Genomic DNA, 18204 nt, shown 5'->3' with positions numbered 1-18204 from the left:
CTTTGATGCTCGCTCGCTCCCACTGGGAGAGCCCTAGCAGGAGGAGTGATGCCGAGGAGCTCCACTGGTCACCAGCCCTGCCCGCGCTGGCTGCAGCAGTGAGATAAAGCCAGACCTGGTTATTCATCGTCTCACCTGTCGACTCGTGACACCTGAAATGACTGATTTATCTTTGTCTCCCAGATGTTTTCACTCCGCGCTACGAATTTAACGCCGAGTTTGAAATCGGAGGTAGAGCTCAGCATTAAGTGTCTGTAATAAGCAACAACATTTTTAAATGGAGCCCCATACTATACGCAGTGTTGTATTTTGTAGCTAAATTCAACAGGTTAGAATAGCTGTTTTTTGTCCAGTGGTCTTGTTTCGTCATAAGGTGGCTTTTTTGTAGTTGTGCAAAATGTTAATACAAGATAAGCTTTCAGTGAAAAGACTGGAGCATAGACTTTGAAAGAGTTGCCGGTAGTTTGGTGATTTTCACCTTTTGTGTGTGCAATCGGTGTTAAAACCTGATGTAGGGTCACCGACGTGAAACTGCAAGCTCAGCCGCCAAGAACCCCTCTTCCCGAAGTGTCTGGAGATCTCCCAGACGTGCTCTCTTCTCTCTGGTTCTGCCATCACCGATCTGAATCGATTTCCTGCTGCAGCTCACATGACGAGCCCTGCTGATAGCATTGCCTCACGGGTCTGTGATGTTGCAGACTGCATTTTTTGCGTTTCATTTTAGTCCACTTTTCTTTTTATTTCCTTCTCAGCATTAGTATTAGAAACTGGTCTCCCTTTCTGAGAAGAAGCAGTGAGGTGTTTTTCGAAAGCTTGGCGAGACAAAGGAAAAGTGGTTCCCGATGAGTAATGCAGGAGATCTCTGGAGTGGGTTATTTAAGGAGGCCTTTAAAAGCAGGGCCAGCTACACAAGTTTCTGATTGCTCTCTGCAAAAAACGTTAATCAGTTTCTTTCACTTAGAATTCTCCACTTTGGGACAAATTGATTGTGAAACATTTAATTGGAGTTTTCAGTTGATTGACTAAATGAGTAACTGGATATCCAACAGACACATCACCTATGAACTTTCTCCTACTATGTGTGTACTGTTTGATTCTACATGCATCTGTTAAGACCTTACAGAAGGCCTGTTTTTGCTTTTGAAGTAGCAAATTAGTCCTTCACCAATTTCTGAACAAACCTTGGCATTGTCTTTTCAGGTGACCTGGAGGCTCTGAAGAAGCAGAACTTTGTGTTGAAAGAAGGGGTCGACTACCGAGTGAAAATCCACTTCAAGGTGAGTCTCTTAAGAAGTTAGCTGCAGAGTTGGATTCTGTATGGATGCCAGCAGAAATTAATGCCACTGCAGTTCACCTGATGAAGAAGCATCAGGTATGATGAAATGTACAGGCGGATTGCAAGTGGAATTGTGTTTGTGTACAAATAGGCCATTGTATTATAAACTAGTGTTTTGGCAATATGCAAAACTGGTAGGTGGTCTGTAATGTTGTGCTTCAGGGGGCCTTTAAAATGCTGTAAAACTGACTTGCTGGATGCTCTCCTGGGACTCAGGGCTCTACTTTTTGGGGGAAATAGTCATACACTGGCCTGAAAAGGCAGCTGATTGCCATTTTAGATTGCAGAATGAGCACCTCACGCTGTCTTGCATCACAGCCAGTGGTTTTACACAAGGGCTGCATTTTAAGCAGGAATCAGAATGCAGGGTGCATGGTTAATAGCTCCTCATCTGCAGCAGCCACCTCTTCCCCAGGTGACTTTATTCTGCACTCCAGTCCGCACTCAGTTCGACGAAAGTCTTTGTCCCCGATATTGTAGAATGTTACTAAGAAATAATGTAAAAGAATAACTAATTGCATCATAAAGCCCTTTCCTGTTCTCTAAATTGTTGTATCCTAGAGGCAGTGTGTTGAAATAATAGCCATTGGCTTTTCCAAGCTAACAGCCCAGTGTGTCTTTAAAACAGCTGTGCCTGTGAGACATTGTATATAGCATTTAACTCTGAACCTAATTTACATAATGCTCTAATGGCTCTGGGTATTTCTTCAGACAAATGAACTGTTCACTTCCAGCCATCCTAGGTAGGTATTTGCTCTAGGGCTGATAGAACTCTGTACACCTCTGGAGTGAGCTGTTAAAACCACTGAAGGCTGTGCTTCAATGACCGTCTGTATTTTGTGGCTGGTTTCCTTTCAGTTCTCCTGCAGTGTAGAGCAAGGTGTGGCTAGAATGATTAAGTAGCTGTATTTCATACTGTGCTTAATGCCCTCTAGTGGTTGTAAAATGTGAGCATTGTCACATAAAACCAAAATCTCAAACCTTGGGTATTTGTGCCTCAGTGCAACACTTTTTTTTTTTTAGGTTTTGCTGTGATAATGCAATAAACTGTAATTGAATGCAGGTTTTTTTTCTTCTGCAACGGTCTTATCACATCTCAGTGTCATCTTTTTGTCCTTGTCTTCACCAGGTCAACAGAGATATTGTGTCTGGGCTGAAGTATGTGCACCATACCTACAGGAAAGGGCTGAGAGGTAAAGGATTTAACACTGTGCCTGTGGGTTTTGTTTTGCAGACAGGCTGTAATGCCTCCATAGCATTTTACTGACTATAGCAGGCTCTAAAAAAATAATTGGCATCAGTGTTGAACTACAAACCCAGTCCTGTTTAAGCTAGCAGCAGAAGAACATCTCAGCCACAGATGTTTTTTATTAGGTGATCATTGTAATGGTTTTGGATCAAAGTATATAATAGTGCCTAAAGTGTATATATAATGATATAACTGCTTAGCTGAATTTGCATTCAAATGATGATTCATATCAAAAGTGCAAAATATCTCAAAAGGTTTCTTTCATGTAATTCAGTTCAGATTTACCCAAGTATTCCCTGACCACAGTGGGTTTCTTCCTAAACTAAATTGCAAGTGTGCCCATCCCTCCTTCTAAATAAAAACCTTTTCTAAAAACGTCAAATGCCAATAACCCTCTCTCCTGGGGATGGCAGCCAATGGCCAGCAAGGTAAACAACGATGGTATTCTTCAGAATGCAGTGTGTTGATAGACTCGTTCATACCTTTTCAGATATTGTCAGTGTGACATTTTAACATGTTCTCTGTCCCTCTCCAGTGATGTATCGTTTGAATCGTTTTCATTGATAAAAGGCTTTCCAACGAGATGTTTCTTTCTCTGACTGTCGTCCTGTGCCCCCTAGTTGACAAGGCTGTGTACATGGTGGGGAGCTACGGGCCGCGCACCGAGGAGCACGAGTACATGACCCCTGTGGAGGAGGCGCCCAAGGGCATGCTGGTCCGCGGCACCTATCACATCAAATCCTACTTCACAGACGACGACAAGACGGACCACCTGTCCTGGGAGTGGAACCTGAACATCAAGAAGGAGTGGGACGAATAGAGAGCCCGCTGCTGCTGCTGCCGCCACTCTGGGGCCCCCTGCTGGGCAGATGGTGAAAGTTGTGCAAACAGGAAGTTAGGCGAAGCTTAGCGGTTCGGAAAGCCTTTAACTACTCTAGATTGGTGTAAACTACTTAGCCAGACTGAGGAACAATGAAAGATCACGCAAAAAACAAAGACTCGCTTCACAACCTGTCTCGAGACGCAAAAAAGGAGCACTGTCTTTTAATACGGTCAGAGCAAAAAATAAATAAAAAATTAAAAGGTGAAGTTATTTTGGTCTGTTCAGGTGTTAATTCACAATTCTCTAATTTTATCTCCTACTATGTTTCTTCATTTAAATGAGCACATTCTTGCATTGGAGGTTAAATACTGCAGTCAGGTTGTTTCTAGCACCTAGAGGCCAGCTAGCTGTATAGAGTATAATTAATGAAAGAGAACAATGGACAAATAGGATTGATTAAACCCTTACATGAGCATACATCTAAACTACAGTGGATTAATGAAGATTTTAGAAAAAGTCTTTTCCTCAAAGTTTTGTTTTTGAGCATAAATATTTCTGCTGGTGAGAAAGCCAGTGCTATGATTTCTTCTGTCCTGGCAAAGGGCTGTCCTCTGTGACCGTGCTCCCCTGAGCATCTCTAACCTTCTGTTTCTGCAGCTTTTGCTGATCTGTTCCTGATATATCTCAATGGGAGAGATTATATTCACTGTAAATGACAGCTTATTATTTCCAAATGACAAGAAAGAACTAATTGAAGATTAATAAAAACAAAAAAAAGATCACACGGAAATGACGTTCAGTGTCTTTTTACTCATACTCTGTGGTACCTTATATTTTTAACCAAGTGAGGGTACAAAGTTTCACTGCTTTGTTCATGCTAATGATAGCTTATTCATGTGGCCAGAATAGGTTTAAATGCAAAGAACCTGAACAAAATAGTTAAATCTACAATTTACACTGTTGGCATCTAATTTAAATCCATAGTTTTATACAGCATCTGGTTATCCCTCAATTCGGTGCCTTTTAAACGTGTAGATTACAGCCCTTTGGTGCTTCAGTCTTATTTTGTTTCACTTTGTCTTGACTCACACATGCAATATTAAAACCAGTCAGGAAAGTGCAGTCTTTAAAAATGCGATCTGTTTAAAAATAAATCCTGCAATCGCCACTCGACGGTTGACAGTCGTACTGGACCGATGTGACGAACTCAGTCGTGTGTGGCTGTTTTTCCACTAAAGCCTAGAAAATTTTAAAATGTGAAATATTCCTTTAACAGACCTTTAAAATGTATATTACTGGGTGAAAGAGTAAAAGAAAACCTAGCTTAATCTGTTTTGATCTTTAAAAAAAAGCTAAATCATTTGGTGTAGCCTGAAAGTATAGCTACACTTACTGTATATCTCCGTTAGTTCAATTAACTTCTGTGTATATCTTTAACGAAACATTGTGTAAGCAGTGTAAATGTACATTAAATGTCATGGAAAAACAAGTTCAGAAACCTAAAATATCAGTGGTGTGTCCTGCTGCATGACTTTCTGGGGGGTGTTTTTTTTAGATCTCTTGGTGCATTTGTACAACATGTAAGAACTGTGCAGAGAGTTTAAAAGTGTGCTTTAAGACTGCAACATCATTTCTGTTCTTTTATACAAATAAATTGCTTATTGTTCCGTGAGTCTGTGTCCTCTACGCTAACCTCTCAAGGTAAAAATGCTTCTTGGAATGTATCTTGGAAATCTAGTCTGTTCCAGTTCTTCAGGCAACTTGTGTTTTAATAAACATTTGTCCTGTCTGTTAAGTACTATTGCAGTTACACCTTTGTCCACTGGATGAACATGCCCTTAGCTTTCACTGATCGGCTTTATAATAAGTGTATTTTGACTGCACTCACAGTCCTAAAACCCCTAACAGGCTGTCAATCTATTATGCCTAAACAGAACTCCTTTTCCTAACCTACCAGTTTCCTGCTCGATCACAGGGTTGAGCACAGTGACCTCTCTTTCTGAATGCGACGTGTCCCAGTATCTGTGCCTGCCGGACTGCTTCACCTGCCGGGAGAAGCTGAACAGACGGCGGCAGTGAGCCACGTGCAGCTGCTATGAATCCGATCGACCCGGGATCGACTGGATTCATAGGCTGATTACAGTCCGTTACCCAAGAAACAACCCCCCGAGCGCCGCCAATCACAAGGGTCCATTAAAAGACACGCAACCTAGATTTTCTACCACAAACACAGCACCCTTCGTATATGGTCTGTAAAAAAAAGTTATTGAAGCTGCAGTGATAAATGCGGTCTATTAGAAATTAGGTGTTAGAATATTTTCAGCACTTCTACGCCTTGTCTTATTGCGTTAACATTACGTTCTGCCTCTCTAGGGAAGAACGTTCCATGATGTTATTACGTCTTCTGAATAGTAGCTCTAATAGTTTAATCATTTGCTAGAGTGCTCCAGTAAACACAAAAAATAACGTAATTTAATACAAAGGTTAAGGCTCTTGCGACGTACAAATGTAGCTGTAAAATATTTGAATTTAAAAAAAAGCTAAAGTATTCTATGCTAGTTTCGAACTAACCCTACTTATTTTAATTAATGATCACAAATTCTAATGGTTTCTAAACTGATATTCCACTCACCAATGTAACTAAAAGCCTTGCATTTCTGCGTAAATATCGACTGGAGAGAAACCAAACCCACTAGAACAGCATTCATTGCATTGTAGGCCTGTATGAAATTACACAATGTATTAAACGTTGTGTCGCAGCCGCCAGGGAAAGTTATGGTTATCACTCGAGGAAGCTGCTTTTCCAGAATTTGGCAACTCCCACCAAGGCAGGGAGATGAAACCAGTAGCAAGCTTACACGCCGGCTCCTGTGTGACTCGTCACGGGTGTCTCCGCTTTATCAGCACCGGTGCGGCCGGACAGTTCTCAGGCATCATTCATTCCGAGCGGCGAGGTGCGGCACCATGAGGCTACACCTGCTTCTCCTGTCCTGGGCGCTGGCCACTCTCTCGACAGCCAGAGCCGAAGTCGAAGATCCTTCTGCGGATGCACAGGAAAAGGAAGATGTCAAACCTGATGAAATTGCCGAAGAAAAGGGCATTATGGTCCTTCATCAGGATAATTTCGCCAGGGCGCTGAGTGAAAACAAGTTCCTTCTTGTGGAGTTTTGTAAGTATAGCGCAACTAGTTCTGAGTAGGGTGTTTTTAAGTAATAGCTTTTTCCCCCTGACTTAACTCGTCTACTTTCCTATTAAACAATTAACAAACAAATTCTAATTTATCAAGGGAGTCCAAGATCGCAGAAATGGATAATTTCGTTAGTTGTAGCTAACACATTGCACAGTGGACGTGTCGCAGTGGTGTAAACTTTAAAATTCAATTGAAGAACAGTCGACTAATTGTATGCAAAGGCGTCACCACTCGTGAAACTAGTGACACAGAAAATGAAAATTTACTCGATTATCAGCTCAGGCATTTGTCCGACTTCAACAGTTAACAGATGGAAAGGTTCTCACCGGTGCGGTTTTAGTTAAATTTGCTGAATAATAATTAACTGCACTGCCTTCGCAGCTGTAGATAAGGGTACACAGACCTACCGAAAATTACTTTTTTATTACATGCGGAGAAGCATCTTCAAAAAGCCAATGCTATATAGACTTGTGGAATGGTCTTATAAAATAATAATAATTGCTTATAGCACTTTTCTGGACGCTCCACTCAGAGGAGTTTAACAGGTCATGGGGACTCCCCTCCACCACCACCAGTGTGCGGCCTCACCTGGATGATGCGACGGCAGCCATAGTGCACCAGAACGCTCCCCACCTACCAGCTCTCAGTCGGGAGGAGAAAAGAGTGATGAAGCCTATAATGCGAGAGAAATCTTGTGTCAGTCTATTTTGTCTGTAAATCAGTATTCAAGAACAAACCTGAGGAGAAAATAATCACCATTCAGTGGGGAACAATAAGCATTTGATATCATTGATTTTGAAAGCACTTCCATTGTTACAGTACATCAATTAATCACCATAATGTCTTCTGGTTTAATCCAGGTGTCGAAAACAAACACTTGACTAAAAAAAAAAAACCCTCCCTCTCCCGAGGCCCATGTCATATCAATTAAATGGCACAAGTTAGTTATTACAAGTTAATATAGCAAAAAAAATGAACCTCCCTCTTTCTGTTATAAAAGACTTTGTGCCTCTTCAAGCTGTTTGTGAGCAGCATGTCAGTCCTGCATTGGCGTGTAGCTAAAGACACAGGGAAGGCCGCGCTGACCGACGCTTGTCTCCTGTCCAGACGCGCCCTGGTGTGGACACTGCCAGGCGCTCGAACCCGAATACGCCGAAGCCGCTGGCATCCTGAAGACTGAGTCCAGCGACATCAGGCTGGCGAAGGTGGATGCCACCGAGCAGAAAGGGCTGGCCGAGGAGTTTCAGATTAGTAGCTTTCCTATCCTGAAACTCTTCAAAGACGGGGACAGGAAAACTCCCATCGAATTTACAGGTACGGGTTGCCGCAGTCCAGGGTCACACAAGGTTTGAACCTTGGGGTCTTCAGGGTGAAGATAGCACACGCCTGTGGTCCAAATTCATAGATTTAAAAAGTAGTTTAGCTGTCATGAAATGTGTAGCCGACTACAGAGCTTTGAAAATAAGGAAAGCATGTTATAATAAGAGTAGGAGTCATTACAATGGGAGAGTATCTCATAAGGCCTGCAACAATTTGATGTGAATGGCACTGTGCCCAAGGACTTTAGGCTCAGAAAGTAACCACATCTAGTTCACTGCTGGTCTTGCAGACATGAAGGTCAACAGCCTTTTTAAACCAGAACCGAAGAGCAGAAAATCAGACAGTATGAAGGTCTTTCCTTCTTCGCCTATTAAGAAGGTTGGGGAGATTTGGGAATCTTTATTTGCGCTTGTATGACTTCAGGGAAGAGGAAGGCCTTGGGGATTGTCCAGTGGCTGAAACGGCGAACAGGGCCAGTTTCCACAGTTCTTGAGAGCGTGGCCAGTGCTCAGGACCTTATCGATGCAAATAATGTCACTGTTATCGGTTTCTTTACAGTAAGTGCCCTTTCATATCCATTTACAGATATATAACACAAACTGACAGGCATTAAAAGAGCAACAAGTGCTCATATGTTTGATTAAAGCCACTACCGATATGTTAGCATATGCTTTTTTTTGCAGCTGCTTGTGCATCGCATATCGTTTACAGATGCATATGTATGTTAATGCTTTCTGGTTAAATTTTATTTTTCTTCAACCCAAGATCGCATACATTTACAATTTCGTTTGCCAGCCACTGTCTGGCGTCGTATCATATTCAGTACCAAGCGTTTCAATGTCTTTTCAGGACATGGAGAGCGAGGACGTCAAGGCCTTCAACGAAACGGCTCTCGACAGAGCAGACATCACATTCGGTATCACGAGTAGTCCTGACATTTTCCAGAACTACGAGGTTTCCAAGAACAGAATTGTATTATTCAAAAAGGTACGGAAGTTGAGTTTTCGCAGGCGTCTGGATGACACCTCGAACAAACTCCACCTGGTGGCCAATACTTGTAACAGCTGAGCCTTCCTCACTGCACGGTACAGTCTCCGCCCTACCTATGATCGGATCCGGTGCGGGTACGACTTACAAACTATTTGAGAATAAAAAAAAACAAAGTTGTCATAAAAAGTCCTTTAAGTAATAAAAAAGCTCAAATGGAACTATGAAAATAAAAAGATCTCTTCGCGGTTAAACTGAAAATTCCAAATACATCTTATGTCTCAGAAAAGTATTGGTTTTAACGCCTCCCTGTTTAATCCCAGTTTAATGTTTTTTTTGTTTGTACTGCTACAGTTCGATGAGAAACGTGCCGATTTGGAAATGCCAGAGGACGCACAGCTGAGTAAAGAAATGGTGGACAAGTTTATTAGGGTCAATGCGCTTGAGCGCGTCGTCGAGTTCAACGAGCAGGTACAGTACCGTCACGGCGCTCGGCTGCGTTCTTCATTCTCGCAGTTCAATAGCGCTGGGCCGCTCCCCTATGTGAGCGTGAATTTACTCTCGTCTCCCTTTCCAGAACGCCCACAGGATTTTCGATGCGAAAATAAACCATCACTTACTGCTCTTCATCAACAAGACCGTGGGGGAGCACCTCCAGCTGCTGGAGTCTTTCCGAGGGGTGGCGTCAGAGTTCACCGGCCAGGTGAGAAACAGCGTTCCCTAGCTCCCCAGTGTGTTTATAGGCCTGAAAAAGGAGTACAAAATCAACATCCTTGTGCAGATTGTCTCTGGCGATCCACCAGCAAAGCAGGGGGTTTTAAACACATTTTTCTTGCTGTTTTTAATAGATAAAATTCCTCATAGGGCAAAGGCAGTCATTCATGCTACAGCCTGGTTTCTCCAGCCCATCGACTTGTCCTCGAAGACAGGGGAGGGCTCCGTCTTGACCTCCTCTCTCGCTGCTGTAGGTGCTGTTCATTCTGATCGACGTCTCCCCCGACAACGAGCACGTGCTGAGCTACTTCGGGCTGAGCACCCGGGACGCCCCCACCGTCCGCCTCGTCGACATCGACACGGCGAAGAAGTACTCGCTGGGGGAGCAGGCCATCACCGCCGAGAGCCTGAGCGCTCTGTGCCGGGGCGTGCTGGACAGGACAGTCAAGGTACCGTCCGCCTCGGGGCCTCTCAGTCACGGACCCCAGCCGTAATGGTAGCAGAGCCCCAAGTGTGACCCCCCAACTCTCCTGCCACTTTCCCATTCTTCCTCAGCCCCACCTCATGAGCCAGGAAGTCCCAGAGGACTGGGATAAGAAGCCCGTGAAGGTTCTGGTGGGCAAAAACTTTGAACAAGTGGCCTTCGCCGAAACCAAGAACGTCTTTGTAGAATTCTGTAAGTAGCCAAAAAAAACACCTTAAGTCTACTCACCCCCACTCGGCTGTGGGGAAAGGTTCAGAGCCCTGCTGGTCAATTGAAATGTGAGTACAGTAGCCCACTCGTGAGGCGAACACCCATGTAGGCACAGTACATGCCAACAAACTGCTTTTATTATATAACGATGGGGATAAAAACCACCTTCCATGAGAAGAAATGTCGGGGACCGAAAAAGCCCTCTAGACTCTTGAATGTTCAGTCCAGGTCGGTCTTTGGTTTGTGCGATCTGCAATTTTGCCTTTTCATGACCCTCTGCTGAACCTCAGTAATGCCCCACTGTCAGGTACAGACTTCAAAGTCCGGCCACATTTCTCCGCAGTGCTTACTGGTGTATCACAAAAAAATGTAAAAGTACAGAAACACATCTGTCAGACTTTGCGCCGCACACTTGATAGTGTTGACATTTCGAAGGTGGCAAAGCCAATTTTATTTTTCAGAAAGGCTGCTTACCTTTTTTAAAAAAAAATACATAAAGAGCTTGGAATCACATCACAAACTCGGGGAAGCCTGACATTTCTTACCCTGCCTGTTTGAAAGATGCCCCCTGGTGTGCCCACTGCAAAGAGCTGGCGGCCGTCTGGGAGCAGCTGGGAGAAAAATACAAAGACCACGAGAACATTATCATTGCCAATATGGACGCCACCGCCAACGACGTCGAGGGGCTCACCGTGTCTGGATTCCCTACGATCAAATATTTCCCAGCTGGCACAGAGAGAAAGGTGAGGAGGGAGCTCCCCTGTAAGTGTGTCTGGAACTGGGGTGCTGGAAAGCTTTGCTGATCATTTCTAGTTGCCAGGCACAAGGAAAGTAACTCTGGCTGCAGCTGATCCACAATAAAAACCCTTGATCACTGACACCTTTTTAAATCTATGTTTTCCCAGCACTGCGGTAAAAGCGTACCTGACCATCTATGTGGTTTACTTTGTTGTGCACGGGATCTGTAGAACTGCCTGGCGGACACTTCTCGTTGTTGCAGTACTAAACAGCCGAAACAGTCAGTCTACAACTGCTACTCTGTAACTTTCTTTGCCGATCGGAGCTTTTGAAATTTGCCTTCATTGCGCAGATTGTGGACTATGATGGCCGGCGAGATCTGGAGACGTTTTCCAAATTTCTGGATAATGGAGGTGAACTGCCTGAGGAGGAAGAAGAGGTAAATGTCACCATTCTGCCAGGCTTAAGGCCAAAATGTCTCCTTTGAGCAGACAAATGAACTGTGCACATTTTCTCAATGGGGAAATGTGGCCCTTAACACACCCATAATAATGTATTACAGACTGGTCTCCTCATAGTCTGTCCCTGGTGTTTCGGGTTGACAGTATTAAAACGTACAAAGTGAAATTACTGGAAATGACCATATACAGTAAGGATTCCTATTTAAGATTTCATTCTGTGTTTTCTAGGTCTCTGAGGAGTCTGATACCACTACAGACATACCAACACAAGCCAATGAGACGTCAAAGGATGAATTATGATTTCTACTGCATCTGAATAAAACTGCTTATTTAGCTCCTATCTGTACCAATACTCATTCCAGCAATAAGCCTGTTTCTTTTGTGGTATTACAGTGTACATCTCTCTTTTAAATTGATGAATATGTTTAGGACGTTTTTAAACATACATCCCAAGACTTGAGATAAAAAGTGACATTACTACTGTGTGAAAGCTGCACTGTGTTAGGTCGAACCAACCAATTCTGTAAAACCTCTTACTTATTTTTATTTACTTTTTTAAAATGTCACCATTTGGTTATATAAAATAAAATGCATTGTGCCAGGCCACTTCTTTTACTTTAAAACTGTAACACAAGATTGTGTTTTAAAGCACAAGACCAGATTTGCACATTTTGACAATCCTGTACACTTCTGTGCTCATCTGAAGAGAAGCCTGAGGTCGCCGAGCTACAGATCACTTCTGTTTCAGTCAAGTCAACTGTTTACACAACCCAAAGAGTGAGTCTTCCCACTATTCAAAATTTCACTGACTTGCAATGTGGTGTATGACACAGCCTAGATGCAAAAGTTGTGATTATTTGGCCATTGTCACTACAGTATTAACATTTAAGTACCTCCTATGACATAAAAATAAGGAAATATTTACCTTTATAGAAACATGCATAAACACACACTGTTCTTTTTATGTCCTGTGCAGACATGAGTTGAGACTTTCAAGAACATGGTGTAATATGATCTTGCAGTTGCTGCTACTCCAAAACATTAACAGGGCGAGAAAAAACCAATCTATGTACCTGTATTCTATAACCAAATTCAAGTAAACGTTTTCAATTGCTAAAGCAGCGCTGAAGCTGTAGTCACAGTCTGAGCTTCTAGAGTTCTACTCACCCAGAGGTGAGTGGCTCAGTATTATTTGCTCAGCTTTGATGTCACAGGCAGGGAGAGAAATTCATCTGTTTTAATTATACTGTTTATGGGAGTGTTTATGATTGGAAGAAAGAGGGTTTTACTGTTATTTTTTAGGAAAGAGATCTGACACATTGATGTAGTGTACACCCTAGTTACAAATGAAAGAGTTGCATGATTTATAGACATTTTGTCAAAAGTATCTTGTTACTTTTGTTCAGCTTACTTTGATTTCCCATCTCAGACAGGTCCTGGGCTCTTAATGCCTTGTCCTTATCAGTGATCATCTTGTGTTACATGACTGTGCATCTTAAAGTGAAGCTCAGTTGAAGAGTTTTCAACTCTTATTGATTTTCCTGTCTTGTCTCTTGTACTATGTGAAGAATGCAGAAGGTTTTGTGTCTCAAGTTTCTGTGTGTAGTTTTTTTTGCTGATTTTAATTTATGACCGCTGATGTACGTTCATTAATATTTTGCAGGACTCTATTGACATTTACAAGTCATGTGTGTTCTATGTGCAATTCACGACAAGTTTGGTCAACTTTAGGTTTTGCTGAAATGGCTGATTGTGCGATTCACCCAGGTTAACACAGAAACTGAAGCTCAAATTTCAGATCTTATCTTTTCGTTGCGGATTCTAAAAAAATATATCCCTATTCGAGAAGCAAGGTCACACTGTCCCAACTCAGGTGGCTCATTTTACAGACAGGACAGTCACTGGTCACTTCTGTAGCAACAACAACACAGACCTCATTTGAAAATTAATTGCAAAGCAGAATTTACCCCCAAATGCCCAGTATCCAACAGAAATACTTTATGTAATAAGCTGAATCCTGAGAATGGAACACTGAAAGTAGCAAAGAATAAAGAAAAATCTAAGAATGGAGACTATTTATTCAAATTCAACAGATGTCATTTTTGTAGATGAGCTAGTAAATAAAATCTGGCTATATCTGAAAGCCAGCAAACGATGAACTGATGGACCAGCCAGCTGACTGACCAACTGAGCGAGCAAGTGCCCAGTGATACGGGGGAGTTCCTGGAGGAGGCTCAGTGAGAGTCTCAGTCTTTGAGCTGGTAAGCAGCTCAGCGGAGCTTGTGGAGTGGGTGCACAGTTCGCAGCTCAAAGACAAGCTTAGGTTTTGATTTGCGTCTTGGTTATTTTGCCTTACACCCCGAATCAAGGAAAACTTTCATTTTCGGTGCGTGGTCTGCCAGTTTTATTTTGTCCACCCGCTGCAGGGTGTGTCTAAGAGGCAAAGACCTAGACGCAGGAATGTAGCTTGAAATAAACAACTGCCAAACACCATTTAGAGAACACAAACAGGCTGTACTAGCTCACTTCCACAGACGGGTGAAGAGAGTGGATGAAAAAGGGGAGAGAGATCTGAAAACAGCCTTCTAAAGAGGTTTTGTATTTAAATAGCTTTCATTTCCCTTCCCAAGCTCCGACTGATCATTTGTAGGGTAAGAATCTATTTTTCCTGCCATTTCCTCACTCACATCTAAACTGACCGACAGCTCAACGTTTTCATTTTTTAGTCAATTGACACAATCGTTCATGTATTTACGTATCGATATAGCACTTCAGCCAGCAGAGAAATCAAGCATTTATTTCAGATCAATGAATGCACCATTCAGCCGCAGCAGGGAGTAAAATGTTCATCAGATACACAGACATTAATTGTTATTAATAAAACAAAGAATTGCATTGCTGCTTTTGCTTGTTTTTGTGGCTAATTCTTGTTTATTCTGTTGTTCAGTTTATGGTCCTGTGACTATGGGGAATGTGTAAAAGTATTTGCATGGGACTTCCTCACTGTGTTAAAACTGCTTATTAATCTAATTTCATTATTTGGCTTTTTGTGAGAAACCAAATATTTCTGCCCCCATTTAATGGTGACTGTTATTTCCAATACTCTTTTGTATTGTTTAGAAGAAAGAACTAAGAATTAAACTGTCAGAAAAGGTCTGGATTAAATTATGTATTTCACTTTTGAAAGCTTAATATTATCCATTTTTATTTTGTGGATTAAACATTTTTTAGAAAATCAATGTTTTCCTGGAGTACAAAATGCTCTTTCCTTATCATTATTCTTTAACTGCCTTGAGCGTTACAAGAATGTAAAATGATTAATGACTAGTTATTATGTATTTCATCTATTTTCATCATTATTAACATTGTTATACATTTGTGTTGGTTCCACATGATTTTAAGCCCGAGCTCTTGCTTACTCTTGAAATACTAGTCAACATGGTGAAAATCTAAGTAGCTTTAAATTAACAGAATTTTCTTTATTTATTTCGCCTTTAAATTTCTCATTTCTTGATATGACAAATCTTGAGAAAACAGGTGGAAGATTTCATGTCATCTTTAATCCAAACCTGTCTTTAAGGAGCAATCAACTACTGCTCGGTGCCCTGTACCAGCTGTACCAGGTTCTGTAACTGGACGAGCCCCGTCTCCTTCACCGACGTGGACAGGCTGCTGTGTCCCTGCTCAGGAAGTGTCTCACCTGGCTCTGTCCCCTGCAGCAGCCAGGTGAGACACTCGTTGTGTGCCACGTGAGCAAAGAATTCACAACTACCTTCCTTTTTCTCCCCCATTTTCCCCAGCAATCACGCATTTAGGACAAAATGCAGCCTGCCTCCGAGCTGGACACAACTCAGTTCCCCAGAGCACCTTCCTACAGCGAGGTAGATGCGGCCCTCCCCACTCCACCCGCTTACCAGGAAACAGGTACGTCAGCTCCTGCAGCTTGCGTGGGAGCAAATCTCTCCATGCTGAATTCCGACTGCCTCCCACAGTCATCGGAATAAGGTTTTCCTCTGGCGGTAGGCACCAGGAACTCAGCCTTTAACCCTCATGTGAGGTCTGGAGTTTCCACCGCACCTCAATCTATCACCGCGATCAACATCAGAACGCGAAGAGAGCGTCTGTCCCTTATCGTTCCGCTGGGGTTCAGGTTGCAGCCATTGTCGGAATGAGCCATGATGGCGCCACTGCGCAGACCCCTTTAGAAACCTTGAGAGGATTTTCTCTTCCCCACAGATCCGCCCAAGGGTTCGAATGCAAAAGTCGGCTACGGGGCTCAGAGTGAGAACTCGGGCAACATTCACATCAACGTGTGCGCCCCCCAGCCACAGTCCACAGTGCCTGTTAGCGCTGCAGCACCGGTGGTGCAGAACCAGCCGCAGGCCCAGGGTATGTACCTCCTTGTACTGTTCTTTTGGAAAGAAGTGGGTCAACGCAGACAAAGCCCCAGTCTTGATCCAAACATGTACCATGAGGACTATTAACACAGTGCAGTGTTGCACCGGAAGTGTAGGACACCTATGGCAAATCTGCCAGGGTGAACTTTTATAAAACCTTTTCTGAAGGCAAGTATGGTTAGTGAGCTTGTCAGCTTTCCCCAGGCCATTCATTTCACATGTGTGGCTCAACGGCGTAACAAGATGTGACCAAGGTGCACCCAGACCTTGGGTCTCTCAGACTAGGCTCCTGTACCTGTGGGGGATGGGCCCGGCTCCAGAAGGACATGTCTGTGTGCTTTGTTTCGGATCTGCATGGTGCCATTTGTCTCTCCACAGTGCAGGCTGGCCAGACCGTCTTTGTGCCCATGCAGCAGGTCGTGGTTGTCTCCTCCAACCTGGGAGACACGCCCAGCATGACAACCTGCAGCAACTGCAAGCAGAGGGTCATGACGAAGGTCATCTATAAACCAGGAGTCTTCTCCTGGATGCTGTGCTTGTTGTTTATCCTTTTCGGGTGAGTACAGCACTGCGATTCACGAGTGCACTGGAAGACTCTCTCTGCAGGCGGAGAGAAAGAGCAGTTTTCAGAACGAGCTGTCCCCTTCCACCACAGGTGACAAATCAAACTCTTTAAATGATCTCCGCCTCTGTCACTAAATAACAGCTGACATCGTAATCATTTGCTGTCTTCTTCCTTGAACACTGAAAATACTCCAGCAGGTTGAAGGAACTCAAACCACATTCTCCACAAACCTACAATGCCTTTAAGTTCTAAAGGTAAACAACCCAAGCAATCCTTGCACTGATAAAAATTAAAAATGGAATGCCCTACACTCAGTTAAAATGAGTTCGGAAACCACGGAAAACAAGTTTAGAAAATATTCATACCTGAGACTATCAGTGACACACATCAATGGCATTTTACAGCCATGAGGGTGGTAGAGGAATGTATTAAGAGCAGCAGGAGAGGTGAAGGGCAACTTTGCAAGAGAAAGAAAAACAGGACATGCAGGATTTCCACAGACATGACAACCTTTGGTATTCAAGCCAACAGAAGGTTAGAGCAAATTAGGAAGAAACAATACAGTCTCCCACCACACAGTAGAACTGGTTAATACCGACAAAAAAAATGTACGACAATCATTACGACATTAACAAAACTGTTGTTTAGGTAGACGTTTGCGAGCATCGCAAAATTGGCAATAGTAAAAATTCCAACTGTACAAAACTGACATCAGAAACTTTCTGTTTCCTAGGCTTATCTGCGGATGTTGCCTCCTGCCGTTTTTTGTGACCAGTTTAATGGACGCCCATCACAGCTGCCCTCAGTGCCACCAGAATCTCCACATCCACAAGAGAATGTGATCAGAATCTCTCTTGCTCCTTCAGCCTCGTGCTTCTCAGCAGCTCTATGGTCTGTGCTTGTTGCATGGAACAAGAATCAGAGATCACCGAAACATGGTTTTAAAAAATGTTGTACATTTTCTTAGGTATAAAACAGACTCCAAACATATTTGTGGATCCCATCAAACTATAGGAGGACGATAAGCATATACAAATGTACATAACAAATAGCAGTTGGCTGTTCTGGTATTCTGGATGGTGAATGCTTCTAATCAACTTTTTTAATACAGTTCTATCTCCTCCTGCTGCTGCTGTTAAATATCATAGCTCTTTGTTCCTAGACTCAACTACTATACATATTTAACTTTTGCTCTGAAATGCATAAATCATCATGCTGAGTAGGAACATATTCATTTGTGACTACAAAGATATCTGGTGTTTCTACTTTTGTGTTTCTGTCTTTTACACATGAATTAAAACTGAAATCTGTCAAAAGCGGGGAGCTGCTTCGTTAGCGATCTGCTTCTAGAGCTGGAGCTGAGTGTCAGACACAAGGAAACCCTGCAGCTGCTCCTTTGAAGTAACTAACAGACTCGAGGGGTGCCAGGACTGGCTAGCTAATGTGAGAAGCTTTATGTTCTAGCAACCAGAGTTCACCTTGCTATCTCCAAATCAGGTTAAACATGCTCTCTTGTCCCCAAGAAGACTGATAGCAGAACCACAATGAAGAAGGATGCTATTGCATAGATCTTTGACATGTGTGTAGGCTTTTATATGTACAAATTAGCTTTATTATACAACTTTGTAACCCTGCAACCTGACCAGAAATGAATCACTACACAGCCTCAGTCTGATGGGTGGTCCTGCTATTTCATTAAAAACCACTTCCTAGCTTAGTGCCACAGTGCT

The 18204-nt window shown here is 42.9% G+C and overlaps 3 protein-coding genes across 7 annotated transcripts in view; all 3 read left to right on the top strand.

Moving 5' to 3' along the window:
- Window positions 1-5080, top strand: part of arhgdig (Rho GDP dissociation inhibitor (GDI) gamma) — a 28683-nt gene extending 23603 nt beyond the window's left edge. For all 4 annotated transcript variants that reach the window (XM_015360525.2, XM_015360526.2, XM_015360524.2 and 1 more), the window contains exons 4-6: window positions 1201-1277; window positions 2466-2529; window positions 3206-5080. In XM_015360525.2, the coding sequence (XP_015216011.1) occupies window positions 1201-1277; window positions 2466-2529; window positions 3206-3405 (341 nt within the window). In that variant the 3' untranslated portion in view covers window positions 3406-5080. The remainder of the gene's footprint in view (window positions 1-1200; window positions 1278-2465; window positions 2530-3205) is intronic.
- A 1292-nt stretch (window positions 5081-6372) lies between these two features.
- On the top strand, window positions 6373-12118 carry pdia2 (protein disulfide isomerase family A, member 2). Its single transcript, XM_015360148.2, has 11 exons — window positions 6373-6577; window positions 7706-7912; window positions 8342-8475; window positions 8768-8905; window positions 9260-9376; window positions 9483-9608; window positions 9874-10068; window positions 10175-10295; window positions 10875-11056; window positions 11404-11490; window positions 11741-12118. Exons 1-11 carry the CDS (start codon window positions 6373-6375, stop codon window positions 11810-11812), a joined length of 1584 nt encoding a protein of 527 aa, XP_015215634.2. The 3' UTR covers window positions 11813-12118.
- A 1807-nt stretch (window positions 12119-13925) lies between these two features.
- On the top strand, window positions 13926-18186 carry LOC107078993 (lipopolysaccharide-induced tumor necrosis factor-alpha factor homolog). 2 transcript variants are annotated; one of them, XM_015360109.2, is made up of 5 exons: window positions 13926-14105; window positions 15313-15436; window positions 15749-15901; window positions 16288-16465; window positions 17208-18186. In XM_015360109.2, exons 2-5 carry the CDS (start codon window positions 15334-15336, stop codon window positions 17314-17316), a joined length of 543 nt encoding a protein of 180 aa, XP_015215595.1. In that variant the 5' UTR covers window positions 13926-14105; window positions 15313-15333; the 3' UTR covers window positions 17317-18186. The 2 variants fall into 2 exon arrangements, with proteins under 2 accessions (XP_015215595.1, XP_015215594.1); XM_015360108.2 differs by having other exon boundaries at window positions 13940-14163.
- The last annotated feature ends 18 nt before the right edge of the window (window positions 18187-18204 follow it).

Source organism: Lepisosteus oculatus, chromosome 19 (genome assembly GCF_040954835.1).
Source record: "Lepisosteus oculatus isolate fLepOcu1 chromosome 19, fLepOcu1.hap2, whole genome shotgun sequence".
Lineage (NCBI taxonomy): Eukaryota > Metazoa > Chordata > Actinopteri > Semionotiformes > Lepisosteidae > Lepisosteus > Lepisosteus oculatus.
This window is presented reverse-complemented; position numbering and strand designations above follow the sequence as displayed.